Here is a 13,772-nt window from a genome sequence, read left to right as displayed (position 1 = left end):
CTGGGAAATGAATTGGTTATTAGCGGCCATGTTGTTTGTTCAAACTGTAAACAAAATTGATCATGTGAGCACCTTAGTCCATAGATGACACATACCAAGTTTGCCAACTCATGCCTCAATTTTCAAAATGACGTACGCTCATACGCCCCTGGAAAAGTTGCATCAGGGTAGGATGTGGCACACCATACTTGGCATTTCAATTACTTTATCACCAGACAAAGACGCTACCCAGAAAATGTAATATAATATATATTCGACACCAGAGCTTTTCCAAGGCTTTGCATTCCTTTGCCGACCGTCTCAATCAACTGCTTGATTGAGATTTTGTCATCTCCGGCGTTATGTTGTACAGCAATCTTTGATGCAGGAAAATTTGCTTGTTGTTTTGAGAGAGTCGGCAATGGAGCACAGGAGGAATGGTGCGTGGGCATCACTGGTGTGCTTAGTACATGGTGAATGTTCTCTTGGTTATTATTGGTGGCTCTTATGTATTATCCATCTGGATTTTGAGTGACCCCTCGATACCCAGGCCGTCGCTGGCCACTTGGTTCAGCCTTTTCCTTGCATTCGGTCAGGGTTTCACTCGCCTCAGGTGCCACTTTCATGGGAGCATATCTTTGAACGTTTATCTTTAGTTCTTTGTTTAAAATCAGCAACCTTTTTTTTTTTTTTTTTTTTTTATAATGTAGTATTTATTGAATTGGTGATTCTTAGCCAGAATTTCTCTTTTGATGACTCTTGTTAATAGGGTATGGGAGATATGGCCTTTCAAAGTTGGCAATTTCAAACACTTGTTATAGCGCCCCCATTATGTCAATGGGGATAATACTACATTTGGGGGTAATGATCACCACTGCCTATCATACTGCCAACTTTCAAGTCTCTAGCATGAAGAATCTCACGGGACATTGAATGACGGCATCTTAAAAATAATAATAATAAAAACCCTAACAATAACAATAGAGTTCAACGCCCTACGGGCGTAGACCCCTAATTAGGTAAGTTTCACACGACAAAATGATATGTTCAAACCATTTAATCGTCTCCAAAACCATCTACATATCTCAATATTGACATTTAGCGCAATTGCATGACATAATTGAGCAGCGCATCATTCTTGTGTGAAGAAAAATGACTGGTATGCACAGCAATAGCCTGGGGAAGATAAGCTTGACCTAGAGAGAGGCAGGAGACAGAGTGGGTAGGTGAAGCAGACACACTAGTACTGTATGATAGAGCCACAATACAATACGATTTTAATTGGCTACTGATATTGAGGCTTAAATTATCCCTAGAGACGGATCCTGTACCATACTCTTGCTCCCTCTTGTTTAATTATTCCTTCTATCTCAGCTTTTCGAGTTCTCCTCTCTCCTAAAGGACATTGTTACTGTGCATGCAATGACACAAACTAATTTCAAGACAATGATGAATAACACTGGCTTTTTATGGCCAACTAAAATGACTTTGATTTCCATATACAATGATTTCTGTCAAAATGTTAGGTTACATACTTTAATTGTTTAGAATTAAAATGCTCCAAAAAAAGCAAGAAGTACCTTGTTTGCTTATCAGAATTTCTCAAACCAGCAGATTTAAGGATTGACTGTGTATTTAATGGATTTTTTCAGGTGTAATTTAGCTAATATGCGTTTGTATCGAGCTAGCTTTATTTAATGTAGAGTCACTACAGCCATAAGCGGTTTTCAACTCGATCATTAAAATCAAATCACCAGAGTAAATTTTCACACCGAATCGGATTTCCACACCATGACGGACAATCATGTACACACGCGTGATGTGCAGGGATTGATCCCTGCATGTTTTTTAATTTGACCTACATCTTCACAGGGTGACGAACTCTGCATGGTTGTAAAGTAGGACTGAAACCAGCTCAGGTAGGCTAATGTGAGTTTTTGAGCCATTGAAAATGATGGTGTGGTCAGTGGTATCAAAAATAGTGCTCAGTTCTAAGAGGATCAGGAAACTGGGTGAGCTGGAGTCAGCAATCAGTAGGTGATTGGTTACCTTTACTAGTGCTGTGAGCTGGTCTGAAACCTGAAAGGCTTCATAGAGGTGGTTGAGTGAGTGGGTGAGTACTTTCTTTTTTTACTGGGTTGTGATAGTGTTCATCCTGCTCTCTCTCATGTTTGATCAATGGCAACCTGTCAATTGTAAACAAAGATAACAGTGCTCAGAGACCAAAGTCAATACCTTATCTCCCCTGGTGCCCAAGCAGAGGATCTTTGGAGCCTAATGGGAAGGGTCTCCCACGGTCCTTTGCTCTTTTAAGCCCACTGCAGGTCTCATTGGAGACTAAGGCTTTGTGTATGCTTTCTTTTACTTTTTCACAACAAATCTTGCAGAAAGCATTTTGTATTTCAAATGTGTATTTTGTGAATACACATTGAGTAAAATACACACAAACCCACTGTAAATACAAATAGACAGAACAAGTGGCTCATGCTTCTGTACTTCTTGCTCCTGGTGTTACAAGTAAAAAAAAAACATGCAAATGTAAATATTCAATGAGTTAGGTTAGTGATTTCAGCAGCACACTGCCCTGTCTGTACCGCTTTGTTTACAAACATCCTCTTGGATGCCCGACCACAGGCGATGCCTACTGAACCGCTGCTTGTCACTGAATAGGGCAAACCTATGACCAGATGCTGGTTCGCTGCACATCTCCGTTTCCTAATTAATACTAATTAATGCTCCTCCATGGCATTCAACAGTCAATTGCACTGGCTATGAGAGTAACTTTTGTGTGGTCATCCCACCATCCTCCACCCACTTGGTCGTTCTGCATGTAGCCTTCCTTAGGGGGGTTTGATAAGCCTTGTGCTCCCTGCCATATTGTATATTTGTATGTTGCATTTGTTTTACTTCAGGCAGGGAGCTATACAGAGCGATGCCAAGCTTAAATGTACTGACTTAATTGATAAAACAATTCAGTGTAAATAATATTATTTTTATTTATTCATCCTTTATTTGCACAGGGGAGATCTTACTGAGACGTGGGTCTCTTTTACAGAAGAGCCCTGTAAGGTACATGGGGATAATAAGATTTCTGTTCTGTCAGATTGTAAATGAGCAGCAGAAACTGTTCTCTCACTCATATTGCTAGATCTGCACAGAATAAGTTTACTAGCACATGCACAGGGGGATTTCCATTTCGTCAATTGCTTGTGTGAAAAACTGATTCCAATGCAGTCCCATATGGATGCCCATATGAGCCTGTTCAAATCTGTTCTGGGAAAGCAGCTATCCTGGCAATTCTCTAAGCCTTTAATTAAAGTCAAGCAGAACAATGCAATGTCAACTTCTGACAGATTAGAGGGTTTGAAAGTCATTTTCACCCAAAGGTATTTGCCCGTTGGGCTTGAAGTGGAGTTTTTTGTTTTGAATACAGGAACTTAATTAAACACCTTTGGCCTGTGTGCCAGGGAATGAAGTACAGGTGCAGGTGTTGGGCATAAGGTGGCCTGAGCAGCGCCGCCTGATAAGGTTGGCGTGTTTGTGTACACTGGGAGTCCATACCCCAGCTGGGGAGTCAACCCCAGGGGATGGCACTTCTGGCTCTGCTGGGGGAGGAGGAAGGCTATGACTGGTTCTTGGCCTGGGGAGACTGGGCTGCTGAAGGCAACTTTGGGATCTTGAAGTGTGGAGGAGGAGGTCTCATTGTCAAGACCTTAGTGGGAAAGGGCTTCGTAGAGGCTGATGCCGCTCTGTGCCTTGGCTGAGAAGGGCTGCTTCTGGCATTCGTCAAGGAGAGGCACACGCTGCCACACGGAGGGAGATTGCCACAAGGTAATGAGCTTGATTACCAAAAACTGTAACTCACTGAAAATGTACAAGTTTATGCATATGAAATCACTGTGTGCTTACTTTCCAGGTGTTTGCACATGTTAGGGGTATGATTTTGTGTTTGTATACTCTCCTACCCTAGACTGTGAAGTCCACTTCCAAATTGATTTTCATGGCCTCCTGCCAGTCTCTTCAAGGAAAGCCTGAAGTCAATAAACCAATGTACTGTAGAGGCTAGTTTGATCTCAGTCAGCATCTCCCAGCCTCCTCCACACATATTAAAACTCTTCTCATATATAAACAGTTCCACATATCCTGCGATGTAAAGCAATCTCTTATAAAAATCAACGACGGGGTTCACTGTTAATACTCAATCAAAAACAGTGACATGTAAGAAGAGAGATGATTGGAACAAAATAGTCCAACTATTGTTCTTCAACATACTTATTATTATTATTCCAATTATTTCCAGTGCTAGTCCTCCTACAATCTTTAAGCTATTCACACCAATCCAACTTTACAACGTGCAGAGAGGTCTAACTCATGTGCTATGACTTTTTAACCACTAACCAACCACACTCTACCCACTCAACTGAACTACCCCAGGCACATCCTATCTATCTAACCTTCTATTTATGACCTTCTAACATACTATCTACCTACCGTTGATCTTTCCAACCATATATATATATATAACCTTTCAACTACTTAGCTATCATCCTTTCACCAGTCACTACTCTACTACTCTTCACTCAGGATAATCCGTACTGATTAACCTCTCAATTGTATTGATCTATATATACCTCCCCTCTACCTATCTATCCATACTCTCTTTCATCTATCCATTCATCCATCCAACCAACCAGCAGCAAACCAGCTTTCAACTTTCTTTGAACTACCCAGCAAATCTATCTATTGTCAAAACCATGTTTTAACTTTTTCCTCTACCAAAATAAGACATTGCAAGCCCGCAAGGTTTCTTCTGGAACTTTTTTTTTCTAGTTATTAGGTGGGCTTGCTTCAGCAAGTCCAACTATTGTTCTTCCACATACTTATTATTATTAGGTGGGCTTGCTTCCCTCATAGGAATCCAGTGTTCCATAGTTCACTGTATCCAGTTATTACATATTATCAATACATATGAACCTAAAGGTGAGGATTGTTCAAGTTGATCATATGCTCATAGCATTAAAGTATTTTTCAAGGTGATTTTACAACTACGGTGTTGTCGGGAACATTTTACAGTGTCTATACCATTTGAAAAAAGTGGAATGTTATGAATTGAATGTATAATGTTCGTATACATCTTGTCCATAAGAGGGCGCTGTTGTCTACATAAACTGTTTATATGTTGCGTGGTTACCCGGATTCTACTGAGATGTGTAGGAATGAGACTTACAGGCATAAAAACAATGGCTAGTTTGCTTCTGATGTTAGGGTAGCTAAAGTGCACAGTAATCATTGATCAAGTTTCGTGCGTTTCGTAATTGTTTCGTAATTGTTTCGTTTAGGACTCCCCACGCACAGCCGGGCTCGCCATTATTCTGGATGGTTGATCCGGCTTTACAACGCGGTAGAGAAATCGAGTGCAAACTCCGCCCTCCCGGGCGAGAACGGCGTACAAAACGAATGGAAATGAGAGAGAAAAAAAAACAGCTGATGTGTGCGGAAGTGAAATCTCCAGTGGCCAGTTCGTGAACTAGACCAGATGCTTTGACAGTCGGGATCGAAAACCATGGAATCTCAAAATGATCTCAAAATGGAATCAGATAATCTGCTACATATCGCTAACTTTAGCACACTCTTTATGTGCATGGTCCTGAAGTTTCCACAAATATTTGTTTTGATGCGGGCGAAATCGACGACGGGGGTTAGTTTAAACAGTCTTCTCTTGGAGTTAATGGGGTAGGCTATAGCCTGTTAATTTGTTTACAACATTTGCCTGTGTTTAAAATGTTTATTTGTATGTTTTCAAGTGATGCACGCATAGGCAACAGCTACACGTCGAATGAATATAAATAACCGCTACATACAAATGTAATTGGAAAGCGCGGTGTGGTATAAGCAACAAGCATTATACAAAGAAACTAGGAAGCATCAGATCATGTTACCTTCTAGTGCGTTAACAAATAAACAAGGAAACGCATACTTTTGGCTCTGTAGTGTACCTTGCTTGGGCGGAGCTCCAAAAAACAATTCAGTTTTCATAAAAAATAAAATATGACCCACATACCAACACGCGACTGGCATGTGGGGGAGGGTTATTGGAACATTCAATGAAATTGCGAGCACATTCTCCCATCGCTGCATCCAGCTCAATCTAAGACAGATCACCTGATCTATTCTCCAGGCCACCAAAGGAGGCGTGCGAGACTAGACCAAAATTAACCTTCTAGTGTGTGCTGTGTAGTTCATGTAAGATTAACTTCCTCAATGAGAGCTTCCTCTGAATTTGACACATTGAAATGACACCACACCATTCAGTCATTATATGTAGGGTGTCTATTAAATTGTTTTGTCTCATTTAAAAAAACAACAACCAAAAAACCCATTACGAATGGGTAAAATTGTCTTACCGGAAGTCTTAATGTAGGAACCTGCCGCTTATTCTTGTTCAGAGAACACAGATAAAAATGAGGGTGACTAAATCAAGAAGGCCATAGAAAGAAAGGAAAAAAATGCATCTCTATTGTAACTAGCATTAGGCTATATAAGGTAAATACAAAGGTAAAATAGATGTCGATTTTGAGACATGACGTAGTATTGTTCTATTCTCGTCAATAAAATTGCTGGAAAAACCAGCACCACTCTGTCAACAGTGCTCGGTGCTTAAAATCGGATGTATTAGGTTACGAAATCCACATTTTTGGATTAAATGTTAATGATTTTAGACAAATAGTCTTGCATAGCCATACCTCAATCACATTGTTTTCACGCCTCTTTTGGAGGTCTGGAGAATTTTAGATTAGCCATTCTGGCTTGGATTGAACTGGATGGAGCGATGGGAGAATGTTCTTGCAATTTCATTGGATGTTATGTTCCAAGAACCCTCCCTCCACATGCACATAGAATGGTTGGTTGTTGTTATATGCATTGTCTTTTCCAACTCTGAATTCAAATGTACTGTTGTAGGGTTAATCAGATTTGGTTCACCATCAGATTACATACAGGTTCACCATCCAGATTACATCTACACCCAGGTGTGTGTGTGTGTGTGCGTGCGTGCATGCGCTTGCGTTTTCAACAAATCTTTAAATTGTATTTAACCTACAAGTCATTTGACATTGAGTATCCAGACCATTAGATATTAATTTTTCTTATTATTTCAAATGGAATTTTGAATACAATCATCTAGCGTTGATATGCGATTTTGATATGCGATCCATTTTCAGACTGTTTACAAAAACTTTGATTGAATAATTACAGTCTTCTCAAAACTTGTTAAAATCATGCTGTAGAATATTCTGAGTTGTAAGGTCATTTTTGCTCTGCTTAGTATGATTTGCTGAATTAAATTGGGGCACATAAAGTTGGTAACACTTTACATTAAAGGGGCAATCTGTTATTGGACTTTTAACTTAATGATATATAGCCATTGATTCTTGAAGAATACAACTTATAAATGCCTCATGAGCTTAGTTCAACTGTCTTAGTTCCCTACCAGAACCAGAAAGCATGTTTTACTGATTGTTTGTAAAAAAATAAATAAAATAAAATGCAATTGTAAACAAACACTGTATAGCTTCAAAACATGGTTAAAACTATAATTCTGATTTCATGGATGGCCTGTCCTTGCATCCACAGTTCTGTATGAAATTGTGAATGGTAACATTTCTCCAGCCCCATCCCTCAGGGAGCCCACTTTGTTGTTGTTTGAATTACAGATTTCACGTTTAAGTTGCCCTTAAAAAAGCCTTTTTATCATCATGTTATCAGTTATGTCTGTAACTCATTAATACATTCTCAGAGGTTTTCAACTTTACATGAAAGTTACACTTTTGCTGCTGTTCCAATACATCCAATACCACTACATGCATCACCTTTAAGGTGTCGATCAATCAATCCATTTAGAGATTTTTTTATACATTAAGGTGTCATTTCATCAGCTCTCGGCTGTGCCTTGTGCCAATGAACACCGTACAGCTGTGATAAATCGTCACACTGTCTTGTGTGTTATTGCTTTAAAGGATTAGTTCAGGCTTTTCAATGTTTTACCTCATTTTCCACGTACTTATTTAGTTCATAGCCACATTCTTAAGTAACTTTTCCTGGGCTTAGTCGGTAGCATTAGCCATGCTAGTGGAAGTGAATGGGGACAGCAACCACCGCTCTCAGTATCACTAGGCGGCTTAAAAACATTTCCACAAAAAATAATCTACAGCCATGTCATGTCTCTGTGGCCTATAAGATGCATGAAACACTGATATTTTCACTGTACCTGCTATTCACACCAATCCAGCTGTAAAATGTGCAGAAAGCTTACAATTATAAACCCTGATAAAGCTCTCTTTTTAAACTAATAAGCTTAAGAAAAGCATTGCATATATCTGCCTAGGTATCCAGTCTTGAAAAAGGGCGTAATGCCAAATACACCATGAGGCTGAAATATATTCTAATTTATAGTGTACATGCCCCACAACCATTTCACAGCCTCTAGCCTCATTGCCACTTAGTCTCACACAGCCTACAAGATGTATTGTTCTGCTGCTCTTTTTTGTAAATTTGTAAATTTGTTATTGCTATTTTGTTAATATTTTGCTATTTTGTAAATTTCTTGTTAATATTTGCTATTTGTTTTTTATGTCCATGCACCAACCTCACCAAGTCAATTTCCTGTATGTGCAAACATACTTGGCCAAATAAAGGAATTCTGATATCAGAAAAATCAATCAGAAACATAGCCTACAGTGGATGACCAAAGAATGCTCACCATAATTAAGAAACACCCCAAAACAACTGTCCCACAGATAAGGAACACTCTCCAGGAGGCAGGCTTGAATGTGTCAGAGACTACCATCCACAGAATACGTTACCAGCTGAACTACAGAGGCTTCACTGCAAGGTGCAAACCACTAGTTATCCTCAAAAAGGATAGTCAGGTTACAGTTTGCTAAAAAGTACCTAAAAAGTCTGGTCTGGAAAACGGACAAATAAGATGCATATTATCATGTACCGGAGTGATTACAAGAGGAAAGTTTGGAGAAAAAAGCATCAGCCCAAGATTTACAGCATACAGTACCACCTCATCTGTGAAACATGGTGGAGGGAGTGCTATGTTTGGGCATATGTGTATATGCCGTTTGAATTAACGTGGGTAATGTAATAGATAGATTTAAATTAAACTTATAGTCACTAATATCAACAAGATCTCATGCTTAATTCATATGAATTCATACAAAGAGCAGAACACCCAATTCGTATGAAATCATACGACCCGGTTCATATGAAAAGCTACAAAAAGATACAGATTCAGCCCACCCCCCCCCCCAAAAAAAAATCCATCTGTCCAGCGTCTGGAGGTGTCTTTTCCAGGAAGCTATTTATATCTGTGTATATGCAAGCGGAAGATTAAGTAGTAATGATAGACAAACATTCAATCATTGAAATACTTGAATATGGTCACTACAGAACATAACCTTTCCTCAACTAAACTTTCAGGTTCATTGTGTTCGTCTCCTACCAGATGTACTATGACTACCCACCTCCAACCTATCTGGAATACCCCATCCTCATTGCTCAAGGTCAGCTATCTACACTATCTAACATTTTCTGTTCACTTCAGGAACCCGTTTTTTCATTTCAGAAAGGTTGAAGTCTCAATTTGCCTATGAAGAACAGTTCAAAGAAACTGTCCTTTTTTTCTTAAGCACGGGTGAGCATTCATCTGACATCCACTGTAGAATTCTTCCATGGCCAACCAGACCGTTTTTGAGCTCACCAGTGCTTTCTTTCCTTTCAATTATGTTCCAAACTGTTGATTTTGTTAGGTTTAAGGTTTTGGCTGTGGTTGTAGATTTTCTTTTCTGATATTTCAGCCTCCATAATGGCTTGTCTCTTTGGTCCTAATTGTTCACAGGCACCAATAGCAGACTTGAAAGGCAAACGCAATGCCTAAAATCAATACTAGGCATTGAGAGCTTTCTTATGACTGCACAAATGATGTGAAGGAACACATTTAGCAAACATAGAAACACCTGTCAAGCCAGTTGTACCATCACTTTTGGGTACTCTGAAATAGGGGAACTATGCATAAGAAGTGTTGTAATCTCTGAATAGTGAAACCAATATGTACACAAATACCTTTAAATAAAAGCTGAGAATCTCTAATAAAGTAGTCATGTTTAGTATTTGGTTGACAATCATTTGCATGCAATAACTGCCTGAAGTCTGTGACCTATTGACCCCACCTGATACTATGTATATTCTCTGCAGAGAATGTTACACTGTGTTTGAATCAATTAATTTTCTGATTGTGATTGTAATCTGTTTTATATCCCCCAGATGTTATCCTCCTGCTGTTGATTCTACACTACAATGGCAGTCTGAGGCAAAGCCTGATCTATGCAATTGTGTATCCTTCTGTGTGCATGTTTTGGAGTTCCTGCCGCTTCATAATACACACACACACACAAACACAAGTACAACAAATATTAAAAACACACACACAATACATACACAAAAGAACTATAGCTGTCATGTAAAGCTTATGTGTGTCTCTCTGTTAAGAAAAGGTGACCTGACTCCAATGTATTGCATTTCTATTGTTATTATTATTATTATTATTATTATTATTATTACTATATTATGTTATGTAGTATACCCTTAGCATTGCTTGATCAGGTTTGTAGGGAGCTGGCAACTGCTCACTTTACAGAAGTGGATCATTGACTTGGCCATGGTAAGTACTATTAATATCAGTCCAAAATCTACAGTATCTCATCTAAAATGCAGTATTGCATCTAAAATGCAATAAATCAATTGTTTGAATGCATTCTCTAAAAATAGTTTTCCTAATTGAAACAGCCTGATCAACACCTATTAGCCCCATTTTGAGAGCTCAAATTTAAGCAGTGCTAATAAGTTGTTGAACACTTGAACTTTTATCAATGCGTCTTTCCGCCCTTCCTCAAACTAATCACTGATCTAACATTGTTGAATTGGTGAAAGCAAGCTCACTATGTTGCTTTCACCAATCAAATCATGTCAAATCAGTGATTTCTTCAAGGAAGTGAAGAAGGACAACACTTTTCAAGAGTATTTAAACAAGTGCAGGATATCATATGTAACCTCTCTCTCCCCCTATGCTCAGAGCCTGTGCACGTTCATCAGCGCTGGCAGTAAGTTTGCCCAGCTGCAATGCCTGTGGCACTCCAAGGATTCGGGCCAGGTTAGCGCACTCTCCTGGGCTATGGCCAGCTACACATGTCTAGGTGAGAGAAACCATCCACAACTACACATACACCACAGTGAAGGGAATGTTCATGGCCCACTTATTGAGAATTGGCCAAGAGTGTGAAAGTAGGATTTAATACTCATTGCGGTTGTTATCTGTCCTGTTTCAGCAAGGATTTTTACCACCCTTGTGACAACTGGAGACATGCAGGGTAAGTGTTTTTCTGGGGATTTCAATGTTCCTCAGGATTTCAAAGCCAATGTCTGCATAATCAAGAAAGCATTTTAAATTTTAAATGCAGTTTCAAGGCACCATCCACAGTTAAGTTTGTTTACAATGAGGAAAGAGTGTTGTTGTGGCTTGTAAACTTGCAGTCTTATGGCCTGTGGGTAGAAACTGTTCTGGAGCCTGTTGGACCGGGTCTGTATGCTCTGGTACCTTTTGCCAGAAGGTATCAGAGAACAGGGAGTGGCTGGGGTCCCTGATGATCTTCACAGCCTTCCTCTTGCACCAATCGGAGTAAATGTCCTGAATGGCTGGGAGCTCACAGCCCGTGATGGACTGGGCCGATTTCACCACCCTCTGTAGAGCCTTACAGTCTAGGGCGGTGCAGCTGCCGTACCGGGCGATGATACAGGATAGTCTCTGTGGTTTGTAAATTTGTAAGAATCTGGGGGACCATGCCATGCTGATGCGCTGTCTTGATCACAGAATAAGTGTGGTGTGACCATATTAGGTCCTTAGTCATGTGGACACCAAGGAACTTGAAGCTGTTTACTCTCTCCACTTCAACCCCTCCATCCCTGATAGCCTTACACAGTTCATATCTGGATTTCTTGTACTCGTCTGAATTACAGGAAATGCGTTGGTCCGAACTTTTAACAGAGCACGGATAGCACCATTGACCCAAGGCTTTTGGTTAGGGAATGTCTGATCAGTAACAGTGGGATTGCAGTCATCAATGCATTTACGAATGTAACTCGTGACTGCGTCTGTCTACTCACTAATGTTATTGTCCGCAGTGCCTCTGAACACGTCCCAGTCCATGGAATCCAAACAAATATATTAATTCCAAAATCACATGAACTATTATCTTTGCATTACAATGGACTCAATTCAACTTATTGAGTGACTTATTGACAACATTTTTGCATTTGGGGGTGCAAAGGGGGTGAATTACTCATTGACTCAAGACATTTCAGCCATTCATTTTTAATTAATTTGTAAACATTTCTAAAACATAATTTCTACTTTGATATGATATTTTGTGTAGATCAGTGACAAAAAAATCTATTAAATCTATTTTAAAGTCAGGTTGTTACAAAACAAAATGTGGAAAAAGTCCAGGGGGTGAATACTTACTGAAGGCACTGTATATCACCAGGAAACTTGTTATTTCTGAGTGAGAGTGCCATGCCAAGCATTTAGATCTACAATTTTCATAGTTGTTTGCACTTGTATCTTTAACATGTCTTGTTCTTTTTCTCTCTTTTCACAGTCCTGGTGCGATTCATTGTCATGACACTGCTGAATCTGTGGGTGCTGGCTACAGTGTTGTACTATAGGAAAAGTGCAAAGAAGCAGGACTGACTCTACAGATGGACAATTGACAACTATTTGGCTATTTGGTTGTCACCTACTAAACTGTTAAATCTAAACAGTTTTGGCCTGCACTCCCTTGTTTTTCAGGGGTTTTTTTACTGGACATTTAGTCTCACCCACACACTGAAACATTTACAGATGGCACCTTTTTGTCAGATACAAACCATTGACATACTGAGAACAGGCATTACTTTTGAAAAGCAGATTTTGTATGTAATTTTTTTACCTCCATGTTTTTTTCTAAAATATTCCAATTACTGATAACTGAATACAGATTTGCGTGTGTGAGTTGAACTGTAAACTATCGTAAGCCCTTTGAGGATTAAACATGTTATTCACAGTTACTCTAAATGTAATTTTCTTTTTGTAAAGATTTCATAAATTCAATGAACCAAACCCTCTTTGACGTAGTGTGGCCACCTCTTTGTCACTATACTGCAATGTTATGAGCATGTTCCAGATAGCCTGGGTGCACCAACATATTAGCCAAGATGTGGAGCATAAAGTCTTTCTTTACTTGGGACAATTTTACATGCCATTGGTCCTGCAATTAAAAGATGACAATGTTGACAAGGCCTTTCACTTATGGTTGTAGTCTTTCAGCAGAAGTTTCTAGTTTCTTTGTAGTTAACTTTCTAGTTTCAAAGTTATCCAACTAATGACACCAACTAATTGTACATTTTCATCTTTACTACACATTTGAGTGCACATTTTAGGAGTATGTGAACTAAATGTAATTTAATATGTCAACATATGTAAATATGTGATATGAGCTGCATATCTTAAGTATTCAGACCCTTTCACTTTTTCCACATTTTGTTATATGTTACAGCCTTATTCTAAAATGGATTCAATTCATTTTTTTCATCATCAATCTACACACAATACCCCTTAATGATGAAGCAAAAACAGGTTTTTAGAAATGTTTGCTAATTTATTAAAAATAAAGAACTGAAATATTACAAGTATT

The 13,772-nt window shown here is 39.1% G+C and overlaps 1 protein-coding gene across 1 annotated transcript; it reads left to right on the top strand.

The window, feature by feature from the left end:
• The first annotated feature begins 5,499 nt into the window (after window positions 1-5,499).
• slc66a3 (solute carrier family 66 member 3) lies at window positions 5,500-13,198 on the top strand. Its single transcript, XM_083683334.1, has 7 exons — window positions 5,500-5,712; window positions 9,466-9,548; window positions 10,309-10,378; window positions 10,648-10,705; window positions 11,117-11,237; window positions 11,370-11,411; window positions 12,699-13,198. The coding sequence occupies exons 1-7, from the start codon at window positions 5,543-5,545 to the stop codon at window positions 12,788-12,790; spliced, it is 636 nt and encodes a 211-aa protein (XP_083539460.1). The 5' UTR covers window positions 5,500-5,542; the 3' UTR covers window positions 12,791-13,198.
• Window positions 13,199-13,772: the final 574 nt, after the last annotated feature.

This window comes from Argentina silus, assembly GCF_951799395.1.
Source record: "Argentina silus genome assembly, chromosome: 13".
Lineage (NCBI taxonomy): Eukaryota > Metazoa > Chordata > Actinopteri > Argentiniformes > Argentinidae > Argentina > Argentina silus.
The sequence above is the reverse complement of the archived record's forward strand: the minus strand, read 5'-3'. Positions and strand labels throughout refer to the sequence as shown.